At 44.0% G+C, this 27763-nt stretch overlaps 1 protein-coding gene across 1 annotated transcript; it reads right to left on the bottom strand.

Annotated features, from left to right (window-relative positions):
• On the bottom strand, positions 1 to 4522 carry NFKBIA (NFKB inhibitor alpha). Its single transcript, XM_075844618.1, has 7 exons — positions 4440 to 4522; positions 3102 to 3716; positions 2082 to 2190; positions 1678 to 1885; positions 1478 to 1566; positions 1089 to 1349; positions 1 to 642 (listed from the first exon to the last, which is right to left on the bottom strand). Exons 2-7 carry the CDS (start codon positions 3344 to 3346, stop codon positions 595 to 597), a joined length of 960 nt encoding a protein of 319 aa, XP_075700733.1. The 5' UTR covers positions 3347 to 3716; positions 4440 to 4522; the 3' UTR covers positions 1 to 594.
• Between the last annotated feature and the right edge of the window lie 23241 nt (positions 4523 to 27763).

The raw sequence follows: 27763 nt of genomic DNA, 5'->3' as shown, positions 1-27763 counted from the left end.
TTAGTTTTTGAATTTTTTTAATAAATATACCATTTTCATATAAAAAAATAATTCATGTAAGTTATTTACAATTTATACATTTTGTAGTTTATTTTTTGACCACTTTATGACATTTAGGAGGTCAAATACGTATCTGAAGTTTCTTAGCAGTATGACAACCTGGGACAACCAGTAGCTTTGTCATTCACTAGCTACACTCAGACATGTTAAAATATTTGTAATATTCTGTTATTCACCACTAGTTAGTCCAGCTATAAAGATGTTGGTCATCTCTGGGAAGTAGTCATTCTGCTGAAAAGGCCCTTGTGTTTCTCGTATTAATAGACATTTTTTATTTATTTTTTCTGTCAGCTTCATGGCATTGAATTCTGAGACCACGAGTTGGTTCTGGGCTCCTCTAGACGCATACACTTCATGACTCCCGAAGAACATCTGATACTTCAGAACAGCACAAGCACCTCATCTCTAGAACTCTACAGTGGAGTCTCATCCACCGTTCCAGCTTCAGTAAGCAAAATCACTGGTCCAAGTGCTGTGAACTCTTGTACTTGGCAAGATTCTGTCCAATATATATTATGCTTCTTTATTAATGCTTTAAAGCATCCTTTGGCATACAGATATGCAAACGTCGTCATACATGTACTGTAAAAAGAAAAAATACAATTAAGTAAATAAAAAACTTTATATACGGGTACATACATAAAGGAAAATGGGCGCTAATAATGTAATTTGGACCCTCATACTAGAGTTACTTTATGCCATCAAGCCCCAGTCCAGCACTTGCTCAAGTCACCTCTAATTCACTAGAGAAGTAAAGGGCCTTAACACTCAGGTTTGTGCCCCCTGCCCTTCTTTGCAATGTCACTGGAAAAGGGGAGCCCTGCAGTGGTTCATGCAGTCAAGTGGGAAAGAGGGTGGAGCCAACTTTAACTGGGCCCTCCCCTGTCCATAGTCCTCAGACCATCCACAGCATCGGTCTCTGTAGGATGTATGATCTCGATATATGTGCCAGCTCGGTTCTATACAACATTATATCCCCCTCGGTCCAATGATAATAAAGAATTATACCAGTAATAATGAATAATTACCTCATCATCTGACTGTTCTGATTCTGACTCTGAACTGTCTTCATTTTCACTTTCTGGCAGATATTGCAGATTCTTCTCGGTCACAGCTAGCAGGTGCTGTTGAATTTGGAGGTTACGTCTTCCCCAGGTAAGCTGGCATGGTGAATATCCTTGATAGGTCACTCTATTCACATCTGCTCCATACTTCAGCAGCAAAAACATGAGTTCAGCATTCTGTTTGTCTACAGCCATGTGTAGAGCTGTTCGGCCATTACATGGTTCCTACAATGGAAAATGGAAATGTTAAGTTACAAAACCAAATCTCCTTTTATTAAGCGTTAATATTATTAATTACTATTAGGTTGGTAGGAAACTCAAAAAAGCCCCAGTCCTAAGAGAGAGAAACTCACCTGTGCATCAATATCTGCTCCCAGCTTAATCAAGTCCTCCACAATAGCAAGAAAGCCATTACTGGATGCCAAGTGTAGACACGTGTGACCTATGAAAAGATGACATCATGAGTGTTCTGCCATTTTAAATGGGTATTTTCGTTTTTTTTTTGCATCTACTCCTTGCTTTTAATATGAAAACAGATTTAACTGGTACCTACCATCATAGTTTGTGTACTGTAGAAGGGGTGACAAGAGGGATTTACAATTCTGGACAATAACTCCAACTCCGTGTAGAGACCCCTTTGCACAGGCAATGTGCAGAGCTGTATTTCCACGATAGTCTCGAAATTCTGGATCACAACCGGCTTCAAAGAGTTTTGCAGCTATTGCAGGCTGATCTGTTATTATGGCCAGATGAAGAGGTGTCTGTAAATAAAATAAAATTTTATTGAAATTCAGTTATACCATAATCCAAACAATTTTACCTAAAGTAGATGGTACAGTTTATTTGTCATCTATTTTTAACACATTAGCTATATCTATATATTAAAATCAATAAACTGGTTTAGTAAAAATGTATCTTTATAAAGTTGATAAGTGAACGCTTTAAATGCCTATTTACCTGGTGAAGGTTATTCTGTCGGTTCAGGTAGAAAGGATCTCTATAGGATCTTTTAATCGCCTCTGCTGCCAGTTCTTTTTCCTCATGAATAATTGCCAAATGAAGAAGTCTGTAAAATAAAATAAAAAAGAAGTTTAAAAAAATATTCGGATACAGATTAAAAAAAAGCAATGTTATTTAAAAGGAAATAATGTGTCACTATTTCATCACCTTGGTTTGCCAGATGGTAATATATGTAGTCATTATACTGTGTCAACTGTAAGTCATTTCCCCTCCCCCTGCAATAAGTACAGGATTGTGTAAGTTGGGTTTTTTCTGTGTTGTCTCTCTATATCTGTTTTCCGCTTTCTCATGTATGCAGTTGTGTTCCTGGCCACAAGCCAGGGACTTTCCGAATAGCTACAGAGCTCCACCTCTCCCAGCCAGCAAGTCACATCACAGAACATGGTGGCCTGGCCTACCCTCCCCCATGTCCTTCCTCCCCTCCTCCACCCCTCTCAAGCTTACAAAGGAGAGGAAGGGAAAACCCAGAACAGATATATCAATACCATAAAAAAAAAACCACTATCTAGTTACAAAATAAAAATGTTCCTTCCTTTTAGATACATGAGCACATCTAAAAAACAAACAAAAAACAAACCGATAGCAAGGTCAACATTTTAATTGATGTTACATTTGCACTCCTTTCTTTGTGCCAAAAAGTAGAAAAATAAAATAAAAAGACCAAAAACACTATCTGCTACTCTAATTCTGCAAAAAGCTGTACTGTGCAATGCGTTGTTATGCAGGATTTCCTTTCTTTCTTATGCAGCCCCCATTTTTGTGGGCCGACAGCGGTTGTGTAACAGCAAATATGTCTGCGCATTTGCATTGGTTTTACTTTATTATTTCAATAAGATGATCTTTCCTAAAGAATGATGACGATCATCATATAAGACTAGACATAAAGAGAATGCACACATTATAGATGTATAAACTACACATATATGAAACAAAAACATGCAATCCAGGATCACTTACGTATCTCCATCCTCGTTTGCCTGCATTTTCCATGCCTCTGGTTCATAGTCCTGGATGTTTTGTACTTTAGGGATAGACAGACTTTGCATTTCTTTGACTATATTATTATAGTCTTCTTCTCTTAAAGAGTCCAGTCCACTGTCATTTCTATCTTCAGTGCCCTGCAACAGCTTGTCTTTCCCAGGCATCCTGATATCGCCATCCGCCATCATATTCCCAGAATAATCCATATATCTCGTAGTCATCTTGAGCAAGTCTCCTTTAGGACTTAAAATTATTTTTTTTTTAAAAAAGGAGTTCTCAGAAATTTCCTGAAAATGGTGGTTCCAAAGGAATGAAAGGAATCGGCCTACAAAAATCAGTCGGTTGTCTTAGTCCGGTTTTGTAGGGCAAAATAATCCCTTTAGCTAGCACCCAAGTGTGATCGGATGAGCAGTGTGAGAGATCTGAGCCCTGTCTCTGTGTGTTGGGCTTTTTCAATATAGTGATTACACATATGGGGATTTTTGGTAGGCGGGGCTGTAAGATTTCCTCTTGTGCTCAGGGCTGGGAAATTCCAAGTACAAGTCACACTGCAAGTGCAGAACACATGAACCAGACTGATCCTGTTCAGAACTTTTGAAAAAAAAAAAAAAGAAAAAGAAAAATGTAAAATCAGAAAACTTCCAGACCTGTTACACAGAGAAGAGAAATTCCCTTCTGTGTGGAATGTTCTTTATTTCTCAAACACAAACAATAAGTTCTTATGAGAATATTTTAATACCCAGTACAATCCCACAGAATCTACTGATATTTTGAGGGACTATACGGTATATCTTTGTTTGTTTTTACTGTATTTATGTAAAATTTTGACAATTAGAGTAGTCCTGCCACTGTAAGGTTCATTCATGCTATTTTGGCTTGAATTGGCTGCGCTGCATTGCAAAAAATGGAGATTGGTTTAAAAAAATGGAAATATAAGACCTGGGCATTGCGCAGTATTCAAGATATTTGAATCATAAATGAAAGATGCGGGCGCATAAATACATTAAAATAAATATAGTGCTCTGGCCAAACGCCGTATTTATAAAGTACCAGCACCTCTTTTTCCAATATTTTCCAAATGTGTCAGAAAAAGTGGGCTCACTGGGGGGGGAGACTGACACGCCACTTGGATGTGGTAGCCAGTATGTTCCCCTATGTATCTAGATGGCCACATCTACAACAGCTTACAATAAGTTCAGGTCTTGCTAATTGCTAATTGTGGGTGATGCATAGTCATATCCTTGCATATTACATCTAAATTTCAAGTTGCCTGTAAATAAGGGTTTTTGAAATGCAGTTTAGTTTAGTTTTTACCATTCTTGAGACAGGTTGACCACTAGGGGCGCTATTGAATTGAAGATATCTCTTGCGTGATATGCTCCAGGGAAGCCCTATTTATAGCAGCTCTCGTCCTATTAATGGAAATACACAGTAACAGGATATTATCGTTAATAATATATTAGGCACAACGTAGAGGTACAATTTATTTATTTTAACCATGTTTTTATTGAATTTTAACAAGTTCACCAAGGTTACAGGAAAGAAAGAGGGTGGGGGAAGCTTAAAGAGAGAATCTCCATATCATCATTTAATGCATTTGACCGTGCACATATCAGTGTAAGGGCTTATTCAGACGAACGTATAATACGTCCGTGCAACGCGCATGATTTTCACGCGCCTCGCACGGACCTGTTAGTCAATGGGGCCGTTCAGACAGTCCGTGATTTTCACGCAGCGTGTGTCCGTTGTGTAAAACTCACGACATGTCCGATATTTGTGCGTTGTTCGCGCATCACACACCCATTGAAGTCAATGGGTGCGTAAAAATCACGCGCAGCACACAGAAGCACTTCCGTGTGACGCGCGTGATTCGCGCAACAGCAGTAAAAAGTATGAATGAAAACAGAAAAGCACCACGTGCTTTTCTGTTTACAAACATACAGAGTGTCATAATGATGGCGGCTGCGCAAAAATCACGCAGCCGCGCATCATACGGGGCTGACACACGGAGCTGTTATGGACCATTTGCGCGTGCAAAACACCGCGTTTTTTGCACGCGCAAAACGCACACGCTCGTGTGAATCCGGCCTTAGAGAGCATCATCGAAATGTAAAATTTTTTACAAAGGTACAAATGTAAAGTCTATGTGCACTTTTGCAACCATGTTTCATTTTAAAACATATTTTTTGCATCTAAAATTAAAAATGAAGCAACTTTGGAAAAAGTCTTGATTAAAAAAACTTGTCATCCTAGGCCTATTTGTACCTATGGTTACAGATTACAAACAAGCCCGGTGCAGACTGATCCTGCATCATGTGTCACTCCAATGCCCCTGCCACTTAACCTACTGGTGGTAGAAAAAGGGGGAATACAGACTGGAGTAACACATGGCTGCAGGAACAGACTACACACAGGGCTTGTTGTTTGTAGTCTGTAACCATGGAGACACATAGTTCTGCACAGATGCTGTACACACAAATTGGTATGAAATTTTTAGTTTCAGACTATTAATCACATTTGGTTTTGTAACACCGTAGACTTATTTTCGTGTCGTATTACGCCTCCGTACAGCTTGAAGTTTGTATGGAGCCGTAATATGGGCATGTGCCTTGGGCTCGTACTTCCATTATAGTCATACAGCAGTTATGGCCATAAGAATGCATTAAAGTGCGGTACATATGCTGTGGGGAAAAAAACAAAAAACTGGTGAAATCATAAAAGATACAATGAGCATGCCACTTGTGCGAAGCTTTGCATAGTAGAAATTTCTGCACAGGCCTAAATGTCTTTCCCAATATCTTGTGTAAATACAGCACAGTATTTTAGTTTTTCATAGGGAATTTAAAGTAAGCCCTTATTCACACAACAGGGTTTCCCGGCTGGGTGACGGTCGTTCATAAAACTGCCGTCACACGGCTGCAGTAAGAACAACAGACCCCTAATGGGGCTATTCACACGGCCGATTTTTTGATGGCCCGGAAAAGCCTGGCCGTCAAAAAATGGGACATGCCCTATTTTCGGCCGTTTACACGGCCGCCCGGTTCCCATAGAAGTCCATGGGGTCGGGTAATACACGGCCATCACCGGAATGTGTCCCGAGTGACGGCCGTGTCTTCCGTCGCTCGCGCTCTCTCTCCTCCTCCTCCTCACAGTGCAGAGTGCATGTGAGGAGGAGGGTCTTTTTTTGCTCCTTGTAGGAGTCGGAATCCCCAATCCCCGGCCGGATTCCGCTACAGAATAAGTGAGTGACCACACTGTCTATATATGGACACAGTGACGTTACTCACTTCTGAAGCGGTATCCCCGACCCTGTGGCCGGGGATTCCGCTACAGAAGAAGTGAGGGACCACACTGTCCATATGTGGACACAGTGACGTCACAAACTTCTGAAGCGGAATCCCCGACCCTGTGGTCAGGGATTCCTTTCCAGGAGAAGTCAGTGACTACACTGTCCATATATGGACATTGAAGTCATTGACTTCTCCTGGAAAGGGGGGGGGGGTGCAACCTACAGGGGGCTGTGTGGCATTACCTACAGGGGACTTGGTGGCATTACATACAGGGAGCTGGGTGGCATTACCTACAGGGGGCAGGGTGGCATTACCTGCAGGGGGCTGGGTGGCATTGCATACAGGGGGCTGGGTGGCATTACCTGCCAGGGGCTGGGTGGAATTATCTGCAGAGGGCTGGGTGGCATTACATGCAGGGGGCTGGGTGGCATTACCTGCCGGGGGCTGCGTGGTATTACCTGCAGAGGGCTGGGTGGCATTACATACAGGGGGCTGGGTGGCATTACCTGCAGGGGGCTGGGTGGCATTACATACAGGGGGCTGGGTGGCATTACCTGCAGGGGGCTGGGTGGCATTACATAGAGGGGGCTGGGTGGCATTACCTGTAGGGGGCTGGGTGGCATTACCTGCAGGGGGCTGGGTGGCATTACATAAAGGGGGCTGGGTGGCATTATATACAGGGAGCTGGGTGGCATTATATACAGGGAGCTGGGTGGCATTACCTGCAGGGGGATGGGTGGCATTACCTGCAGGGGGCTGGGCGGCATTACCTGCAGGGGGCTGGGTGACATTACCTACAGGGGGCTGGGTGGCATTACCTACAAGGGGCTGGGTGGCATTACCTACAGGGGGCTGTGTGCCATTTCCTACCAGGGTGGCTGTGGCATTATCTACAGAGGGCTGTGTGTGGCAACAAATTTAAATGAAATTCATCCGATTTTAAAACGGACAGGGAAAAAAAGGATGCAAAACGGGTCAAAATCGGCCGTTAAAAACGGCAACTGCCCGGAACGGATGCAAAACGACCGGGAAAAACGTCCCAAAACGGCTGATTTTATCGGCCGATACTCGGACCCTTTCGGTGTTCTTTCAGTTAAATTAGTCAATGAAAATACATTTCTAATTTAGTATCTGATTATTTGAGTTACCAGGTGTCTAGTGATTCATGGGAATGTGAAAATAACTGATCCACTGTGAAAAATCCCGGAGATAACCCAGATTTGTGATAGCTGGAGATCCCCTGCTGTAAGATCCCCAACTAAAACTCCCTGTTGGACATATATAGAAGTGCTGAAGTTAAAAATACCAATTTTACCACACAAAGAAGAGGACTAAGCTCACTTCCTATGTCATGTAGTGTTGTAGCTAAGACGTTTAAACTAGTGGTCCACAACCTGTGGGCTGTCAGGGCATGCTAGGAGTAATGATTTTGCAACAGCTGGCAAGCCATAGGTTGAGAAGCACACAGACATGATCACCATGCTTCAAAGGTTAAGGGAAAACAGGAGCTAAAGCAATGTAGGGAAAAAGTTTGGTGCTTCAAATTACAATAAAAGGAGGTCCTCCAAGCACCACCTGCTTCTGATTGACAGCTGTTTCTGTATGTGTTTGTATACAGGGAGAGCTGTCAATCAACAGTGAGCAGGAGAACCTGGACTCTGAGACTTTCTCAGAGTCCTGGCAGCATTTTATCAGCTTTTTACATGAAAATCCTAAAATAATTTTACACAAAGCATACGGCTCTTGCCGACCATTCATATGTTGCAGATGCCTGTGGAAAATTTCAGTCTTAGCAGAAATTCAGGTGGTTCTTGAAAAATGTAATTCATGGATGGCAGCATCTGTAGAGAGCTCCTGAACACCGAGCCTCATCCAGCTCCATCCGCACTTCCTCCATCTGAAAGCCGGGATACCATCAGCGGCACTATCCTCCTGAGTGAAGCTGAAGCCGCGGCCTCGATTTTCATTGCGGCCGGATGGACGGCCAGTTCGTGCCCGACGCTCACTTATCCGGAGCCTCGGAGACAGAGGAGCTCCTGTCTGAGTACCTCACCCTGCTTACCACCGCAAAAGGGCTTCTCTCTGCCATACTGGGACCCAGGGGGACGGCTGGTGCTGGACCGGGGCCGCCATCTTGGCCGCCATCTTGGGATCATCTCGGCCTTCACGTGTGGACGTTCTTGGGGGTCGGTGAGTAGCCTCTATGAGGCAATTAAATTGGGCATAAACCCACTGTGATACCCGCTACAATATCCTCACCCTGCCACAACCCCCACCACACCTGTCACACCTGCCTGCCACACCTGCCCTCACCGGACATAGGTGCCCGCCATTTGCAAGTTGCTCTGCTGAGCATACATTACCTAAGGGTATTCTGGACTGGCTAGGGGTTTGGCCCCAATGTTTCTGGACCTTGCTGCATGGGTCTACTCGGCTGTGTCTTCTGGACTATACAGCCTCCCCTCTATTAAGGGCCCGGCCCTAAGTTTTCTGGGATAGCCGCCAGCCTCCTACCACACTTCTTCATTTATGTCCACCCTGAGGGTCTGAATATGTCTAGATCCTAGACCTATGTAGGGCAGCCTCATGATCCTTTGAGTATAAGAAACATATATACGATGGTCAAAATTGGTCCCAGCAAACCCAGAGATTCTGCTGCCTCTGCCAGACACGGTAACCTAGATACCTTCTTAAAAAAGAACTCTGCTTCAGACTTGGTTATAACTCCCTCAGCAGCCCCCGTAATGGGCCCTACCAAACCTCCCTCTAGTTCGCAACAGGACTCGGGCAGCGACGACGATGATCGACAGTCTTTCTTAAACTTGCCCATATCCAGATCTTTCATCAACAGGGCTCTGCTTAAAGCTCTAGACCCCGTGATACGGGACCTACAAGACATCAAACAGGAGGTTAAACAGATTGGCTCTAGGGTTGAAACCTTGGAGTCCTCTCACTCGCAAGTCGTTGCCTACACTGCGGCTTCCACTACCTCTTTCCATGCTTGCCAAACCCACCTCAACTCATTGATGGATCTCATAGAGGATCAAGATAATAGAGGACTGCGGAATAATTTGCGCATAAAGGGCTTGCCGGAGTCCATAGAGTCGGAAACCTTGACTTCTACGGTTAAACAACTGTTTATTTCAATACTGGGTGAAAACTTCCCGGATGTAATTTAGATTGAAAGGGTCCACTGAGTGCACAGAGCTAAGCCTAAACCTACCGAGCCTCCTAGAGATATCATTTGTAGACTCTTAAAGAGGCTCTGTCACCACATTATAAGTGCCCTATCTCCTACATAAGGAGATGGGCGCTATAATGTAGGTGACAGTAATGTTTTTTATTTTTAAAAAAACGATCTATTTTTACCACTTTGATTAAAAGATTGACTGCCTTCAGCACCTAAGTGATCGGGATTATACATTTCAGTCAGCCGTACATAACACCTACCATAGGTGAGATTACCTTTTCGTTTCCGATTCTCATCTCCCGTTAATACATTCCACGCAGATTGGACATATCACACTATCTGACCATGCACCTATTCACATACGACTTGCTATTACTTCCCTCCCTCCTCGATGCTGGTCATGGAAACTTAATGAGACACTTCTGGACCATGATAGGGAGGTTGCTCGACTACGGGACGCCTTATCTGACTTTTTTGAAAGGAATGAGACTCCAGGCGTTTCCTCTCATTTAGTGTGGGAAACACATAAGGCATTTATTCGGGGTGAGTTCATTGCCTTAGGCTCCAGATTGAAAAAACAGAGACAGTCCAAACTAAATTCCTTACTAGCCCAAATTTCTTCTATGGAAACTATAGGTAAGAGATCCTTAGCGATCTCACTGCAAGACGACCTCTGTGCACTGCGACGCCAACTTAGGGACCTTCTCAATTTCAGATCAGCCAAACTATATCAACGTGGTCAATTTAAATTCAATGTGCACTGTGATAAGGGATCTAAAGTTATGTTCTCCCTGGTTAATAAACGGGTGGGTGTGGCTCATATATCGGAAATTAAAACTAACACGGGCTCTACCATATCGGATATCGGCGATATTACCTGGGAATTTCTGTGCTTTTACACCTCTCTCTATAATCTGCCGGTACATGCACAATCCTCCACTCACATCTAAAATTTCTTGAGCTCTTTGAGTCTGCCTTCTCTTTCCGAAACGGATAGAATTGCTTTACTGGCCCCGTTTACCCTACAGGAGCTGACCCTCACGTTGAGTTCGGTACCTAAGGGAAAAAGCCCAGGTCCTGATGGCTTTCCCATCTCTTAACTAAAACGACTTCAGGGTCTCCTTCTTCCCAAATTTCTTGCTGTTTGCAATGACTTACTTCAGGGCTCCCATTTGTTGCCTCAAGCCCTCGAAGCTCATATTACCCTTATCCCCAAAGTGGGGAAGGACAAGGCTGACTGTGGTAGCTATCGTCCTATCTCACTACTCAATGTGGATCTGAAGCTGTGGGCTAAGTTACTTACAAATAGGATTAAACCCTTGTTGCACAACCTGATTGGTCAGGAGCAGGCTGGGTTCATCCCGGGACAGGAGGGCAGACACAACACTATCCGCTTAATAAATCTCGTACATTATGCTAGAAAATCACACGTCACTTTGGTATTCTTAAGTACTGACGCAGAGAAAGCTTTCGACCGCGTCAACTGGGAATACATGAGAGCAGTTTTGTCAAAATTTGGTTTCCCTCATGGGTTTATTCAGGCCATTTTCTCATTATACACTTCCCCTAGGGCTAGATTGAAATTTAACGGCACTCTTTCACCATCCTTTCAAATACTGAATTGCACCAGGCAAGGGTGTTCCTTATCCCCTTCCCTTTTCATACTAACCATGAAACTCTCATCCAGAAGATCCGGGGGTCAGATGAGATCAGGGGTCTAAGGGTAGGAAACTTTACACACAAGACTGCTGCCTTTGCAGGTGATTTATTGCTCATTATCAGTAACCCTGGAATCGCTTTCCCGGTGATCCTTCGGATCTTTGCAAACTTTGGCCTAGCGTCTAATTTCAAAATCAATTTGACTAAATCTGAAGTTCTAAACGTGTCGGCTCCCCTTACGGTTGTAGATCCTATTAGAAAAAGCTCACCCTTTAAATGGCCAAACATTGCGATTAAACACCTAGGTATCCTCTTACCTAGAAATCCTGCCCTTTTATACTCTCTCAATTTTAGCTAGTTCTTACAACACATTCAAACACACTTGGACGATCTAACCTTACCCTTTGTGGCCTGATTGGGCAGGAAAAACTTTCTTAAGACCTACATTCTCCCCAAATTCTTATACTTAATTCAGGCAGTACCCATTTTCCTATCCCTGTCCTTTTTTATTAAATTAAGGAGAGGGTTTGCGCGTTTCTTGTGGTCCAAAAAACACCCCAGGCTGTCGTATCGTTCACTGTCTCTGCAACTGTGCCAGGGTGGGGCTGGTCTGCCGGACCCATTTCATTACTATCAGGCGGCACATTTAAGTAGATGGGTTTCCTTGTGCAGAGGAAGTGAAGATCCCCCCATGTCACGCTTGAACGCCACTTATTGAGTGATTTACACTCCCCGCTGTTGTGGGGATTGTTTCCGCACCTCCCTGTTCCCAAAAACATTAGTCCACTCTCCAGAGGCACTATAATAGCTTTTCGCTTCTATCTCGCCTCTTCAGATCCACCCACACAGTCTTCCCTGCACACCCCTTGCGTATGGTCCCTATTATATTTGGCGGTAAACCCCCACTGGAGGGCATCTGGGACTCATTAGGGAGCATCCCTATTTCAGAGGTCTTTGATGACCTGATTTCTGCAGATGTCGCATCCATTTTACCATCGCACCATACTGACTCTTTGCATTTGTTGGGTTTTCGAAATTCCTGTAAAGCTTTCAAAAATATCTTCCCTGTTATCTCTGCAGCTTCCTGGCTAGATGTTCTCACCCGCTTCCCCTCACCCCCTAAAAAACTACTGTCCAAAATCCATTCTGACATCATGATTCATAAAGTCCCTGCAGAAGGAAAACCGAATTTCATTCAGGAGTGGGAAGTGAAATTGGGGATGATTATAGACGAACCCGACTTAACCCAGATACTCAGGGGTTCTCATGGTTTCACTAGATGTGTGAGAGTTCAAGAAAACTCCTTTAAAACCCTCACTCGGTGGTATAGGATCCCGGAATTTTTGTTCAAGTTAGGTTTCTCCCCAGATGATCTCTGTTGGCGTTGCAGAGCCCACACTGGTTCACTCTCGCACATCTGGTGGAGCTGTCCAAAGATTATTCCTTTCTGGGGGGGCAATCTCCTCCTCCATTCTAGCTGTATGCAACAAACATGTGACTTTGTCAGCCGCTTTAGTTCTCTTGTGGAAACCTGATCCAACACTTCAACGCGCAAAACATTATCTAGTGACTTTCATGAATACCGCGGCGAAATTACTTATCCCCTTTAAATGGAGGTCTATTGACCCACCTTCTATTCGAATGTCGGTTAATAAGGTTGATCACCTCTGTAGGATGGAGGAGCTAGCTAGTTGGAAAGATAGGAACCATGCTAGATTTGAGAGGACCTGGGGGTCCTTGGAGGGCTGCCAGGGACGCTATTGCTTTGGATTGATTCCCCCCCCCCCATGTACCTAGTCCATTCCCTTGTTTACTTACTCCGTTTCTCTACCATTGTCTCTCAATCCCTTAACTTGCATGGTCTTTAATGAGCACAGTTCTCATTCTCTCCTTTGTACATAGTTTTTACATTTGTTCTGTTTCTTCTGTACTTCATATTGCTGTATTTGCTTATTACATCTCTGGTGTATATTTTGTGTATGTACCTGTTATTTGCTGGCATATGACTTGTAGAGCTTCTCTAAAATATCATTATCTCCTTTGCTATGCAAAATATTGTGAATTTTTTCTTTCTATAAATAAAGAATTTACAAAAAAGAAAAGACAAATGTAATTCATGCCCATTCTGCAACTTGTGAACATACTCTAAACTTTCCATTAACAAGAGCCTATTTCAGCTTGTGCTTTTAATCTATATTCATGAGAAATTTAAAAGAAGGAAAATCCATCTACTGTTGTAAGCTGAACAGTCAACTATAAAATAAACCCTGATGTGTCCACAAAAGCTGGGACCCCCACCGATCACAAGAATGGGGATCCTGTGTCCCCCGTTTTCCTCTCCAGGCATAAGACTGATGCCAGGGGGAGATGAATGGAGTGGCGGTCGGGCTTGTGCCCTGCCGCTCTAGTCAAATTCTTTGGCACTGACAGCAACAGCTCGGACGATGAATGTACCGGAAGTTTGCATGCTCCACAACCGCTCTATTTATCCCCTTATGGCTGGGGGAACTGGGACACAGGACCCCTGGATCACCTCTAGTGATTTGTGGGGTCCCAGGGGTCAGGCCCCCACCCATCTAGCAGTTATCACAAATCTAGTGGTTAGGTGCTAAATTGTTATTGCCGGAATACCTTTTTTAAGCTTGCCAAGCAACAAAGTTGCTAACATGTTAGGATTACTAGAACCTTGAGTCTTTATTTAAACTTCTTAAAATATCTATATCTACATAAGATTTAATTGATACAGATATATATTTGCATAGTCAACTATGCTTTTTAATACAGTTGAGCCAAAGGTATATACGTGTCAAATATATACCAAAAGGATTTTTTTTTTATATTGGCATGTTTGACTTATTATAGCTTATAGGCAGGTTAGGCTATGTTCACATCTGCGTCAGGGCTCCGTTCCGACACCCCTTTGGAGCTTTCCGTAGGAACGGAGCCCTAACTGACACAAACTGAAACCAAAGGTTTCCGTTTCCATCACCATTGATTTAAATGGTGACAGATCCAGTGCCAATGGTTTCAGTTTATCTCCGTTGTGCAAAGGTTCCCTCGTTTTGATGGGATGAATACCGTAGTCGACTACGGTATTCATCCCGTCAAACTACGGATATATATATCAAGTTTCTTTTCCCCCATCATTCTGCACTAAATTACCCCATAATGACAAAGTGAAAACAGAATGTTAGTAATCTTTGCTAATTTATTGGAAAGGAAAAACTAAACTATTGCATTGACATAAGTATTCAGACCCTTTACTCTGTACTCAGTTGAAGCACCGTTGGCAGTGATAGCCTCCAGTCTTCTAGGGTATGATGCTGCAAGGTTTGCACACCTGGATTTGGGGATTTTTTGCCATTCTTCTATGCAGATCCTCTCAAGCTCTGTCAGGTTGGATGGGGACCTTCGGTCGGGACCGTTCAGAGATGTTCGATTGGGTTCAAGTCAGGGATCTGGCTGGGCCACTCAAGGACATTCACAGAGTTTTCACTAACCCACACCTGTATTGTCTTGGTTGTGGGCTTAGGGTAATTGTCTTGTTCGAAGGTGAATCTTCGGCCCAGTCTGAGGTCCAGAGCACTCTGGATCAGGTTTTCATTAAGAATATCTCTGTACTTTGCTCCATTCATCTTTCCCTTAACCCTGACCAGTCTCCCAGTCCCAGCCTCTGAAAAACACGCCCACAGTATGAAGCTGCCACCACTCTGCCATAAAGCCCAGATTGTTGGCATGCTGCAGTGATGGTTGACCTTATGGAAGTTTCTCCCATCTGCGCACAGGACCTTTGGAGCTCAGCCAGAGTGACCATTGGGTTCTTGGGTCCTCTCTTACCAAGGCCCTTCCTCCCCGATTATTTTGTTTGGTCGGGCGACCAGCTCATGGAAAAGTCCTGGTTGTTTCAAACTTCTTTCATTTAAGAATTATAAAGGCCACTGTGCACTTGGGAACTTTCAGTGCAGCAGAATTTTTTTTTACCCTTCTCCAGATCCTCCACACAACCCTGTCTCTGAGCTCTACAGTCAGTTCTTTCCTCCTCATGACTTTTGTTTTTGCTCTGATATGCATTGTCAGCTGTGGGACCTTATATAGAGTTGTGTCTTTCCAAATCATGTCCAATCAAATGAATTTAAAAGAGGTGGACTCCAATCAAGACGATCTAAAGAAATGGGAGGCCCCCAGCACTAAATTTAAATTGTCATAGCAAAGTGTCTGAATACTTATGTCCATGTGAAATTTTAGTTTTTCATTTTTAATACATTTGCAAAATAAGTGCAGCTTGATGGTGAAAAACTTTTTTTTCTTTTTTTTCTTTAATATTAGCACAAGGCCTCAATATAACAAAATGTGACAAAAGTAAAAGGGTCTGAAGGCTTTCCGAATGCACTGTATTATAAACACTATATGGACAAAAGTATTGGGACAAACCTCTTAATCATTGAATTCAGGTGTTTCATTTAATCCCATTGACACGGGTGTATAAAATCAAGCACCTAGTCATGCAGTCTACCTTTACAAACATTTGTGAAAGAATAATTAGTTCTGAAGAGCTCACTGAATTCCAGCGTGGTACTGTGATAGGATGTCACTGTTGTAACAAGTCAGTTTGTGAAATTCCTTCCCTCTTCCACGATCATCTGTAAGTGGTATTCTTTCAAAGTGGAAGCGTTTAGAGATCACAGCAACACAGCCGAGTGCTGAGGCACATAGTGCATAAAAGTTGTTAGCTCTCTGCTGACTCAATAACTACAGAGTTCCAAACCTCTCCTCTGGCATTAACATCTGCATAAAAACTGTGCGTCGGGAGCTTTATGGCATGGATTTCCATGGCCGAGCAGCTGCCTGCAAGCCTTACATCACCAAGCACAATGCCAAGCATCGCCACCCCTGAAATCTGGATCAGTAGAAACGTGCTTTGTGGAGTGACAAATCATTTGAAACAGAATGCCACCAGCCAATTTCATATACTGTCTATCCACCTTAAATCTCTTGAACATAAAATATTCTTTAGGCCCTCTAAACAGACTCTTAGATGCATTGTTGTGGTACGGGGGCAGCTGAAAGATCTTTCGATCACTAATGTGAAGAAATTGTTGATTTTTACGAAACAATGCTACTAGAGGGAAAACAAGGCACATTCCTTGTTGGATGCCCAACTACGAGAAAGGTCAAGCCTGTCTACCCCCTACGCCCTCAGAATGCACAAGGTCACATCTTGAGCAATTGGCCAAGCTCTTTCCCGACTACTATTCTTGCCTATGATTACTCCCCTCAGCCTTACCAGTGGATCCTTCCGCGCGCCTACTTTGTTTTAATACCCCAATTACTTTTGAGGAACTGTCTATTACTATTAAAGACCTCAGACCAAATACCCAGTCTATTTGTGCTTTGTATAAAGCAACTGGCTTCCCGAATCAAAGACCATACTAAGGCCCTGTTCACACGGAGTATTTTGACGAGCTTTTTGGAGCGGAAACCGCTCCGCAAAACTCGTCATAAACCGGTTGAAAATGCCTCCCATTGATTTCAATGGGAGGCGGGGGCGGTTTTCTCACGAGAGCGGTAAAACCGCCTCGCGGGAGAAAGAAGGGACATGCCCTATCTTCGCGCGTTTACGCCTCTGACCTCCAATTGACATCAATGGGAGGCAGAGAAAGCGTATTTCATTGAATTTTTTGCCCGTACCACTCAATGGCCGGGGGCGAAAAACGCGGTGAAAATCGCGGCAAACGACATGTAGGAAGGACAAAATCTGCCTCAAAATCCCAAAGGATCGCCGTGGTTAAAATTACCATTTTGCCTACATTTTTATATCTCCTGGAAATGTTGCCAGTGGCAACTCCGCTATCTGCTCTTAGGAACTTTTCAAACATCTCTTATTAGCCAAGCTCCACTGCATGTTTAGATCAGTTCTTGTAGCTAAGACCTCTCAGGGGGATCTTGTAGTCCCTGATGTTGATTCCTACTTTTTAGCGGTCTATTTACATAGAATTCCTTCTTGGGCTTCTCTGCAAGCCTATACTATTTGGACTGTAAACGAAAAGCTATGAATTGCCCCAATCCACCCTAATGCATTGCTTTGGTCTGATTCTGAGCCCACTTTCCCCGGTACCTTACTGTGTCTGATGGTGGTGTCAAAGGCCATCTGGCACATTAGTAATAATAAATTCTCCCTTACCTCATTGAAATCGCCTACGATCTCCTTTCTTTATACCCTTCTAATACCTGATAGTGTTTCAGCGGCAATGACCAGGCCATGGTTTAATTCTTGGCTCTTCCACTTTGCTGATAAAGAAGACTCATACTCTAGAGACGTTTTGCTCTATACGGCCCTACAACAGAAATACAATTTTCCCACTACAGTGCTCTTCCATTACTTACAGATTAAACATAATCCCCTTTCCCTTCACGGAGACGCTTTTTTTTCTATGCCTACGGCCTTTTCTATGCCTACGGCCTTTGAGCGTCTTTGTAAACAGTCCCTCTACAAAAGGCCTCATAATGGAAATATATGGGATTTTGTCTTCACTTCCACCGGATACTCTGATCAAACATACTTACAAGTCCAAATGGGAGGCTTATTTTTGTCAGGGAAGTTGGCAAATTATTTTGTCTTGTGCAGCTTAATCCTCTCTGTGTGTCATACAAAGAAAATCAATATAAGTTTCTTATATAGTGGTATCACACGTCGGTTCTTCTGAATAGACTCTTCCTTGATGTTTCTGACCAGTGTTGGAGATTTTATGATGGGGTCGGATCTCCATCATGTATTTTGGGACTGTACAGTCATGGTTCCTTTCTGGATAGTGTTAAGACCCTAATCTCTCAAATACTTTGTGACCCTCCCCTTGGACATAATGACTTGTTTGCTTAAGGGGAGGCTAGCTGTTGCCAGTTTTGAGGTCACAAAACTGCTGACCGGGGGATATAGGGGAGGGGAAGAGCATTTTAAACTTTTGATGTTTAAAACGTTGTTTTATGCAATTTATCCTTTTTATTATGTTTAATTCCCCCGGCTTGCCGATTGCAAGTGCCAGTGATGTGTAAGTGCTCCTGCACTGCATGCTGCGAGCCTCGCCCCTCTGCTGTGAGCGATGGCTCTATCGGTCTCCTGACTGGCTACTAGAGACATCACTCAGAGCACAAAGTTGCACTTGTGTCGGTTTCTCGGTCATGCAACTTGGATGGTCTAGAAAAAGTTATTAGAGTATTTAACAAGTCCTTCCCCTCCCCTATATTACCCAGTCAGCATTTTTTGAGGTCTCAAAACTGCTGACAGTTTCCCTTTAACGTTCCCCCTCGTCAGCTTAGCAAGATCCCTGCCAGGTTGCTCCTGCAAATGCTGACGGCAGGAAAACGTCTCATTTTCTCTCACTGGCTGATTACAACAGCTTTTTTGTCTGCGAATTTCACACTTGTACTAACGGCGATGTACAACTTTGAAAGGGATATATATATATATATATATATATATATATATATATATATATTTATATATGTCAATCAGTGTGTCTGGTGAAACTTTATAATTAGTTTTTATTAAAAAATATTTTTACTTTTTGAGATACAGCTGCTCTGTATTCTGCATACAGAGCAGCTGTGTCGTTCGCTAAGACCTGAATCCGTCAGTCCCATGGACCTGGTGGGTTCAGTGAAAGTGGGTCCAGCGGGTCTCTGACACGCAAGATCCTCCTGTAATCTTTCATATCTAAGTTATGAACTTAGATGTGGTGGATAACAGGTGGATCCTGCATGTCGACCTGCTTTCACTGAACCCGTCGGGGTTTAGCGAATGATACAGCTGCTCTGTATACAGACTACAAAGCAGCTGTATCTCAAAAAGAAAAAAATATTTTTAATAAAAACTAATAATAAAGTTGCACCAATCACACTGATCTTTATTTTTTATTTTTAAAGAAGCTATTTCAAATGTTTATATACTCCCTTTTTTTTATTTTTTTTTTTTAAGGAAGTTCATCATAAGGAATACCTTATCGCCTCAATGAATAACTTGTTAACTGCTTTTTTCTGATCTGGGCTCCATGGGATGTATATGTCAATATGCCATGACAATAATAAACACTTTCCTGTTCTACCTTTACCCCATTATTTCCTGTCTCCCCTGTACTGTCATGTTGGATACTAGGTTTATGGTAGCATGTGCATTGTTTCTATTATGTCTATTTACTTTGTATGCTTTATCTGACTATATTTGTATTTATTGTCATATTGCTACTTAGTATGACATACCCTCATGACGTTTCTTGAGTTGTCGTCTTATACTTCTATCCTTGTTTTGTTATTGAAAACTTGTTTAAACCAACAAACACTGTTGTATAAGAAAAGTTTGTCTGCCTTCTTAGAATGTCTGATACTGTGCAAGGTGACGCGATTATGAGGCCTTAGTGTGGGGTCAGTGCAATTTTAAAAGCCCAGCGCCTGAGTAAACATTATAAGCTGGGCATACATTAGTGTTTCAAGATGGCTGTTTTCTGAATGACTTGTTATTTATGGTTGTCGTTTTGGACGACAACGCTATAAGTTAAAACTACATACAGCTAATGCAAAGATGGTGTTTGAGTTAGTCCATTGGGGATACCTAAGGAAAATTCTATGCAAAATAGGATTTGACCATACTATATTATCCTCCATGATGGTGTTATACTCCCAGGGCCGCCATCAGGGGGGTATTAGGGGTAGTGGTGTGAGGGGCCCGGCCAAACCTAATTGAAAGGGGGGCCCGGCAACTGCCTCGACATTCTTTTGGTAGGAAAAAACGGGCCCCTGCAATGGGGCCCGTTTTTTTTCACCAAAAGAATGTCGTGAGCTGCTGCTGCTGCTGCTGCTGCGGGCCCCCTCCCCTCGTCATGCCGGGCCGTCAAACCGTCCGCCCGCGCGCGCACCCGATCGCGCGCACAATGAAACTCCCGCGCGTGCGCACTCGCGAGCGCGCATCCACGAACGCCCGCACTGGAGACCGCCCGCGCGCGCACCCGCGGTCGACCGCCCGCGCACCCGCGACCGGCCGCCCGCGCACCCGCAGCCGCGGACCCACATGGACAAAACTTACCTGGCTGGAGGTGAAGGACTGGACGTCTGGACCGAAGACCTCCCCTGGAAGACATCGCCGGAAGAGGACTGGAGTGGGAGCAGCTCTTCTGACAGTGAGTAAATTATCTCAAAGTGTTGTTTATGTATGGCCCTGTTCACACAGTATTTTGCAGGCAAAAAAAAATCTGCCTCAAAATTCCTTAAAGAATTTTGAGGCAGATTTTGCCCTGCCCACACTATCTTGCCGCGTTTTTTTGCTGCGTTTTTTGCCCGCGGCGATTGAGGACAGCAGACAAAAAACGCAGCGAAAAATGCATTTTCTGCCTCCCATTGATTTCGATGGGAGGTCAGAGGCGGAACCGCGGCAAGAAAGGACGTGCTGCTTTTTCTTTTTTCCGCGACTGGCTCCCATTGATTTCAGATTAAATCAATGTGAGGCGGTTTTGGAAGTTTTTTGGTGCTGATTCTGACGCAGTGTCCGAGTCAATATCAAGGCCCAAAAACTCTGTGAACTGGGCCTTATTGTTAGGGCTTATTCAGACGAACGTGTAATACGTCCGTGCAACGCGCGTGATTTTCACGCGCCTCGCACGGACCTATGTTACTCTATGGGGCCGTGCGGACTGTCAGTGATTTTCACGCAGCGTGTGTCCGTGTGTCCGCTGCGTAAAACTCACAACATGTCCTATATTTGTGCATTGTTCGCGCATCACGCACCCATTGAAGTCAATGGGTGCGTGAAAATCACGCGCAGCACTTCCGCAGCCGTATAAACTATGAATGAAAACAGAAAAGCACCACGTGCTACAAACATACAAACAGAGTGTCATAATGATGGCGGCTGCGCGAAAATCACGCAGCCGCGCATCATACGCTGCTGCCACACGGAGCTGTTATGGAACTTTTGCATGCGCAAAACGCCACGTTTTTTGCGCGTGCAAAAAGCACACGCTTGTGTAAATCCGGCCTTAGGGTAGGAACACACTAGGCATGAACACTGCAGATTTTATGCAACACATTTTATTGTGGAAAATCCGCAGCGTATTACAGTCGCAGCCGAGGGGATGAGATTTTAACAAATCTCATCCACACGCTGCAAAAATAATGGACCTGCAGTGTGGCTTTGGCTTTTTAAGCCGCAGCATGTCAATGTATTCTGTGGAATCGCTGCTCCTCTGTTGCGGAAATGCTGCGGTTCTGCCGCAAAAATCACACAAGAGAAGAAAAAAAAGGTACTTTTTGAAATTGATAAAGTTTAGACTTGCCCCGGCCGTAGTCCTGGTGACGCGATCCTCTATTCTTAGCGCAGCTCGGCCTCCTGTCATGACGTTTCATCCCATGTGACTGATGCAGCGGTCACATGGTCTACAGCGTCATCCCAGGAGGCGGGGCTACGTTCAGAAGAGAGAGATGCGTCACCAGGACTACGGCCGGGGCAAGTCTAAACTTTTTTTTTCCTGCAGGATTCCCGCAGCGGACACGCCTCACGAAACTTGCGCCGCTATTTGGTGCGGTTTTGCTGGCAGAATTCCCTGCTGCTACCGGGGCGGATAAGCTGTGTAGTTTTACTCAGCATATCCGCCTAGTGTGTCCCTTATGATGTCGCTCCTGGAGCTGCTGCCGCTCTCCACATAGGCAGTTGGTCCAGTAGAATTTGGAAATATTTTTTTTTGTGAACCGGCTTAAAAAAATACAAAACTTTTGTGTTAGGGCCTGTTCACATAACCGTTCGCTTCCGTTCCGGGGTTCCGTCTGAGGTTTCTGTCGGGTGAACCCCGCAACGGAAAGTGAAAGTGACAGCACAGCTTCCGTTTCAGTCACCATTGATCTCAATGGTGACGGAAACATCGCTAATGGTTTCCGTTCGTCACCATTCCGGCTGGTTTTCGGACGGAATTAATAGCGCAGTCGACTGCGCTAATGGTGATGGAAACGGAAGCTGTGCTATCACTTTCACTTTCCGTTGCGGGGTTCACCCGACAGAAACCTCAGACGGAACCCCGGAGCGGAAGCGAACGGTGATGTGAACAGGCCCTAACACAAAAGTTTTGTATTTTTTTAAGCTGGTTCACAAAAAAAAATAATTCCAAATTCTACTGAACCAACTGCCTATTTAGAGAGCGGCAGCAGCTCCAGGAGCGACATCATAAGGGACACACTAGGCGGATATGCTGAGTAAAACGACACAGCTTATCCCGGGAGCCGCAGGGAATTCCGCCAGCAAAACCGCACCAAATAGTGGCGCAGGTTTGGTGAGGCGTGTCCGCTGCGGGAATCCTGCAGGGAAAAAAAAGTTTAGACTTGCCCCAGCCGTAGTTTAGATGACGCATCTCTCTCTTCTGAACGTAGCCCCGCCTCCTGGGATGACGCTGTAGACCATGTGACCGCTGCAGCAGTCACATGGGATGAAACGTCATGACAGGAGGCGGGGCTACGCTAAGAATAGAGGATCGCGTCACCAGGACTACGGCCGGGGTAAGTCTAAACTTTTTTATAAATTTAAAAAAGTGCCTTTTTTTTTTTTTTCTCATTTGTGATTTTTGCGGCAGAACCGCAGCATTTCCGCAACAGAGGAGCAGCGATTCCACAGAATACATTGACACGCTGCGGCTTAAAAAGCCACACTGCAGGTCCATTTTTTTTGCAGCGTGTGGATGAGATTTGTTCATATCTGACCCCCTCGGCTGCGACTGTGATACGCTGCGGATTTTCCACAATAAAATGTGTTGCATAAAATCCGCAGCGTTCATGCCGAGTGTGTTCCTACCCTAAGGCCGGATTTACACGAGCGTGTGCTTTTTGCGCGCGCAAAAACGTGGCGTTTTGCGCATGCAAAAGGTCCATAACAGCTCCGTGTGTCAGCAGCGTATGATGCGCGGCTGCGTGATTTTCGCACAGCCGCCATCATTATGACACTCTGTTTGTATGTTTGTAGCACGTGGTGCTTTTCTGTTTTCATTCATAGTTTATACGGCTGCGGAAGTGCTGGGCGTGATTTTCACGCACCCATTGACTTCAATGGGTGTGTGATGCGCGAACAATGCACAAATATCGGACATGTCGTGAGTTTTACGCAGCGGACACACGGACACACGCTGCGTGAAAATCACTGACAGTCTGCACGGCCCCATAGAGTAACATAGGTCCGTGCGAGGCGCGTGAAAATCACACACGTTTCACGGACGTATTACACGTTCGTCTGAATAAGCCCTAACAATAAGGCCCAGTTCACAGAGTTTTTGGGCCTTGATATTGACTCGGACACTGCGTCAGAATCAGCACCAAAAAACTTCCAAAACCGCCTCCCATTGATTTAATCTGAAATCAATGGGAGGCAGTCGCGGAAAAAAGAAAAAGCAGCACGTCCTTTCTTGCCGCGGTTCTGCCTCTGACCTCCCATCGAAATCAATGGGAGGCAGAAAATGCATTTTTCGCTGCGTTTTCTGTCTGCTGTCCTCAATCGCCGTGGGCAAAAAACGCGGCAAGATAGTGTGGGCAGGTCAAAATCTGCCTCAAAATTCGGTGCGCGGTTCCAGGCGGTCGCCGGTGCGCATGCGCGGGAGTTTGCGGGTGCGCGTGATCGGTCGCACAGGCGGCGGTGTTTGACGGCCCCCATGACGACCCCATGCTACCCAGGGCCGCCATCAGGGGGGTATTAGGGGTACTGATGTGAGAGGCCCGGCCAAACCTAATTGAAAGGGGGGCCCGCAGCTCATGACATTCTTTTGGTGAAAAAAACGGGCCCCATTGCAGGGGCCTGTTTTTTTTCTACCAAAGGCAAGTCGCGGCAGTTTGCCGGGCCCCCCTTTCAATTAGGTTTGGCCGGGCCTCTCACATCAGTACCCATAATACCCCCCCTGATGGCGGCCCTGGGTACCATGATATAGTACTGGACGGAGTACCGTTAACAGGCGGTGCCACGGTAGGGGGGCCCAGAAAATGTAGCTGTAGGGGGCCCTGAAATTCCTGATGGCGGCCCTGTATACTCCTATTCCTCCACCAAAGTTTATACTTTAGGCTCCCTATTGAAACTGTTCCAGACTATGAATGGCACTAGCCAGGGTTATCCACTCTCACCAATGATCTTTGTTATGGTAATGGAACCATTTGCCCAAACCATCCATTCTTTCCCAAATATTTATAGCACAAAATAGGCTTCACTGAACACCGTATTGGCCTCTTTGCGGATGATGTGTTTTTATGCCTCTCATCACCTGAAATTTCACTCTACCAGGTATCACAAATCATTCATGAATTTGGCTCAGTGAGCTACTATAAATTCAATGCTCCTAAGTCCTAATACCTAAAACCAGATATTGAAAGATAACGTTTTTGTAATTTTTTATTGTTGATTTTTTTAATTCTATTTTCTGTACATGATTATGGAGACAGCTATCTTGTCTGAGCTGCTTTTAAATGATTTAGAGATAGATATGCTTTACAGCTGCCACCTGGATCATAGGAACATGTGAACAAGAAAGCAAGAAAGGACCCAATGACTTCTATGGGAGAGGTTTTTATAGGTATGGTCTGTGACCTGTGCAGTGGTCACTGTGGAGGAATGGATAGGAAGGGAGCTGTGTCCATTACCTATTGTCAATGCTGGATCCTGTGTTATATATGTTAGCAGGCCCCTATTATATGAAAAATGTGGGAAACCCCATGTCGTTTAAAAAAATAAAAATAAATATATATATATATATATATATATATATATATATATAAATATTTCATAAAATTACATGGCCCTCCCCCCCACATTTTTTATAACTAGCCAGATACTAGCAGCAGCAGCAGGCTAGCATTACTAGGATGGGAAGGGCCACTTTTTTGGTCTTTCCCAGCCTAATAACACCAGCCTGTGGCTGCCCCAGTACCCAATCATCACTTCAGATGATCGGGTACTGGATTGTACCCGGCTGTTCCCAGTACCCCTTTTGGCAGTTGGTACCAGGTTAATAAAGGGGGAGGGGTAGCCTTATCATCGGCTACCACAAAGCCCCGCTTTTGTAATGGATGTTGTCATTCAGACAACAGCCATTACTAAGGTAGTAGCAATAAAGAAAAAAAAAATAGACACATAGAAAAAATATTTTATTGAAACCCCGCACACACAACCCTCATTAACTATTGTTAATAAAAAAAAAACCCTGTTCTAGGAATCCAAAGTAGTGTAACAAACAAACCTGTAAAAAAACACAAACCAACAGAAAAAAAGCAAAACAATTATTATACTTGCCTTTCCTGGGTCCAGCGCTGGGAGCCTGGAAAGCCGCAATGTTGGCGAGCTATTCTGTTTCCATAACTTCAGGAGTTATAGGGGCGTCAGCACTCAAAGTGCCCAGGGCAGCATTAACTCTAAATACGACCCTGGGTGTTAGCTGCCATTGCAATGCAGCCTGTGGAGACAATGAGATGTTTTCTGAGAATTGATCTCTACAGAACAACCCCCATGGATCGCGGGTGGCGATGGTTGTTATGGCAACCAGGAAGCCATTGCTGGGCTTCCTGGTTGCCCAGGTACGGAAGGCTATTAGATCCTGCCTGAGGCTGGACCTAATACGCTAATTGTCAGATGAAGAATGACAGTTACAATACATAAGTAGTGCAGTGTATTGTACCGGGGATCAGAAGATCAGATCTTCAAGTCCCCAGGTCAGTGTAAATAAAAAAGTGAAGTAGGTAAAAAAAATGTTCAAGAGAAATAAATAAATAAAAGTTTTAACTAATAAACATAACAATCGCCCTGTTTCCCTGATCAACTCCTTTATAATTAGAAAAAAAATGAAAACATGAAAAAAAACTATACATAATAGGAATTTGTACCTATTAATCAAGAAGAGCATTTGTGAGGTAAGACACTGAGGTTGGACAAGAGGACCTGACTTGCAATCTCCGTTCTATTTAATCCCAAAGGGGTTGAGGTCAGAGCTCTGTAGGCGCCAGTGAAGTTCTTCCACACCAAACTCTCCCAACCATGCCGTTCTGTACCTTGCTTTGTGCACTGGGGCACAGTCATGCTGAATCAGAAAAGTGCCTTCCCCAAATTGTTACCCCAAAGTTGGAAGCATACAATTGTCCAAAATGTCTTTATATGCTGAAGCATTAAGTTGTCCCTTCACTAGAACTAAAATGGCTAGGTAAACCCCTGAAAAACAACCCCTTATTATTATCCCTTCTCCACAAAACTTTACAGTTGGCACAATGCAGTCAGGCAGGTAACGTTCTCCTGGCATTCGCCAAACACAAACTCGTCCATCAGACTGCCGGATATAGAAGGGGATTCGTCCCTCCGCAGAACAGGTTTCCTCTGCTCCAGAGTCCAGTGGTGGCATGCTTTACACCACTCCATCCTATGCTTGGCATTGTGCTTTGAGATGTAAGGCTTGCAGGCAGCTTTTCGGCCATTGATATCTATGCCATCAAGCTCCCGACGCACAGTTTTTGTGCAGATGTTAATGCTAGAGAAGGAAAAAAAAAATGAATCACTTTCCCTACAGAGCCAATGCTTTGTTAGTGAAATAAATTGCCAATGGCGACCTACTCTCCAATGTAAAGACTCTAATATACATGTTTTAGCTTTTAGGACTAGGCGAGTTAAAGCTCAGATTTGTTAGGCTGGCAATACATTTTAGATAGATGTCGGCTGAGCGCGCTTTTGGCCGACAGCTGTTCTTCCTGACCACCCCATACATATGCACATTTGGCTCAGCGTGCACACGTTCCCAGGGAGAAAGCCCCCGCCAGACGACTCTGGCCTTGGCTTATCTTTTAATGAACAAAAGAATTGAGCATGTTGAAATTTAACATGCCCGACCCTTTTCTTCCTTAACATCTGCTGTTGGTGGAGAGTCGAGATGCCGCCTTACACATTAGATGGTCGGTCGCTCCTGCCGAAATCAGCTTTTTTGGCCGACATACATCTGTGTATGGCCAGCCTTAGTTTACAAGCAATTATAACAATATTTAAACAGCATTTAATGAAGTAATGGATCAACTATACAAAAAAATCAATTGTTTATCGATCTTCATCAATTGTGCCGACGAAAAAAATCACTATTTGGGGTACATTTAGTAAATTCTATAATTACCAAGTAACTGATTAGCTTGTTCTTAATGACATAGATCCTCTGCTGGGCAAAATTGTATAAATAATGTCAGGAAAAAAATTCCTAATAAAATATAACTTTTAATAATTATGTAACTAAAATTTAACGAAAGAAAAAAACACCCTGGTGATCATGTTTTTATAAAAATATTTAGGGTGATTAGAGGCAATGCAACACAAATTTGTATTAGTAAGTGAGCATTTTAGTACAGTATTTCATGTGCACTGTATCGCTGCGCCTAATTAAATAAACCCTGTCTTCTGGGGTATTGGAGACCCACTGTTGCTTGTGATAGCGCTGTCCCTAAAGGTAATTGTAACACCAATGGCCGCGGGC

The sequence above is a fragment of the Rhinoderma darwinii genome, chromosome 12 (genome assembly GCF_050947455.1).
Source record: "Rhinoderma darwinii isolate aRhiDar2 chromosome 12, aRhiDar2.hap1, whole genome shotgun sequence".
Taxonomy (NCBI): domain Eukaryota; kingdom Metazoa; phylum Chordata; class Amphibia; order Anura; family Rhinodermatidae; genus Rhinoderma; species Rhinoderma darwinii.
This window is presented reverse-complemented; position numbering and strand designations above follow the sequence as displayed.

What these genes read in the sequence shown, in the direction of transcription:
- NFKBIA (XM_075844618.1), bottom strand. Translation starts at nt 3,346, where the DNA reads ATGACTACGAGATATATGGATTATTCTGGGAATATGATGGCGGATGGC. An exon ending in GACAGAATAACCTTCACCAG is followed by an intron (nt 1,886 to 2,081) that starts GTAAATAGGCAT and finishes TTTTATTTACAG; the next exon opens with ACACCTCTTCATCTGGCCAT. An exon ending in GAGCAGATATTGATGCACAG is followed by an intron (nt 1,350 to 1,477) that starts GTGAGTTTCTCT and finishes TTTCCATTGTAG; the next exon opens with GAACCATGTAATGGCCGAAC.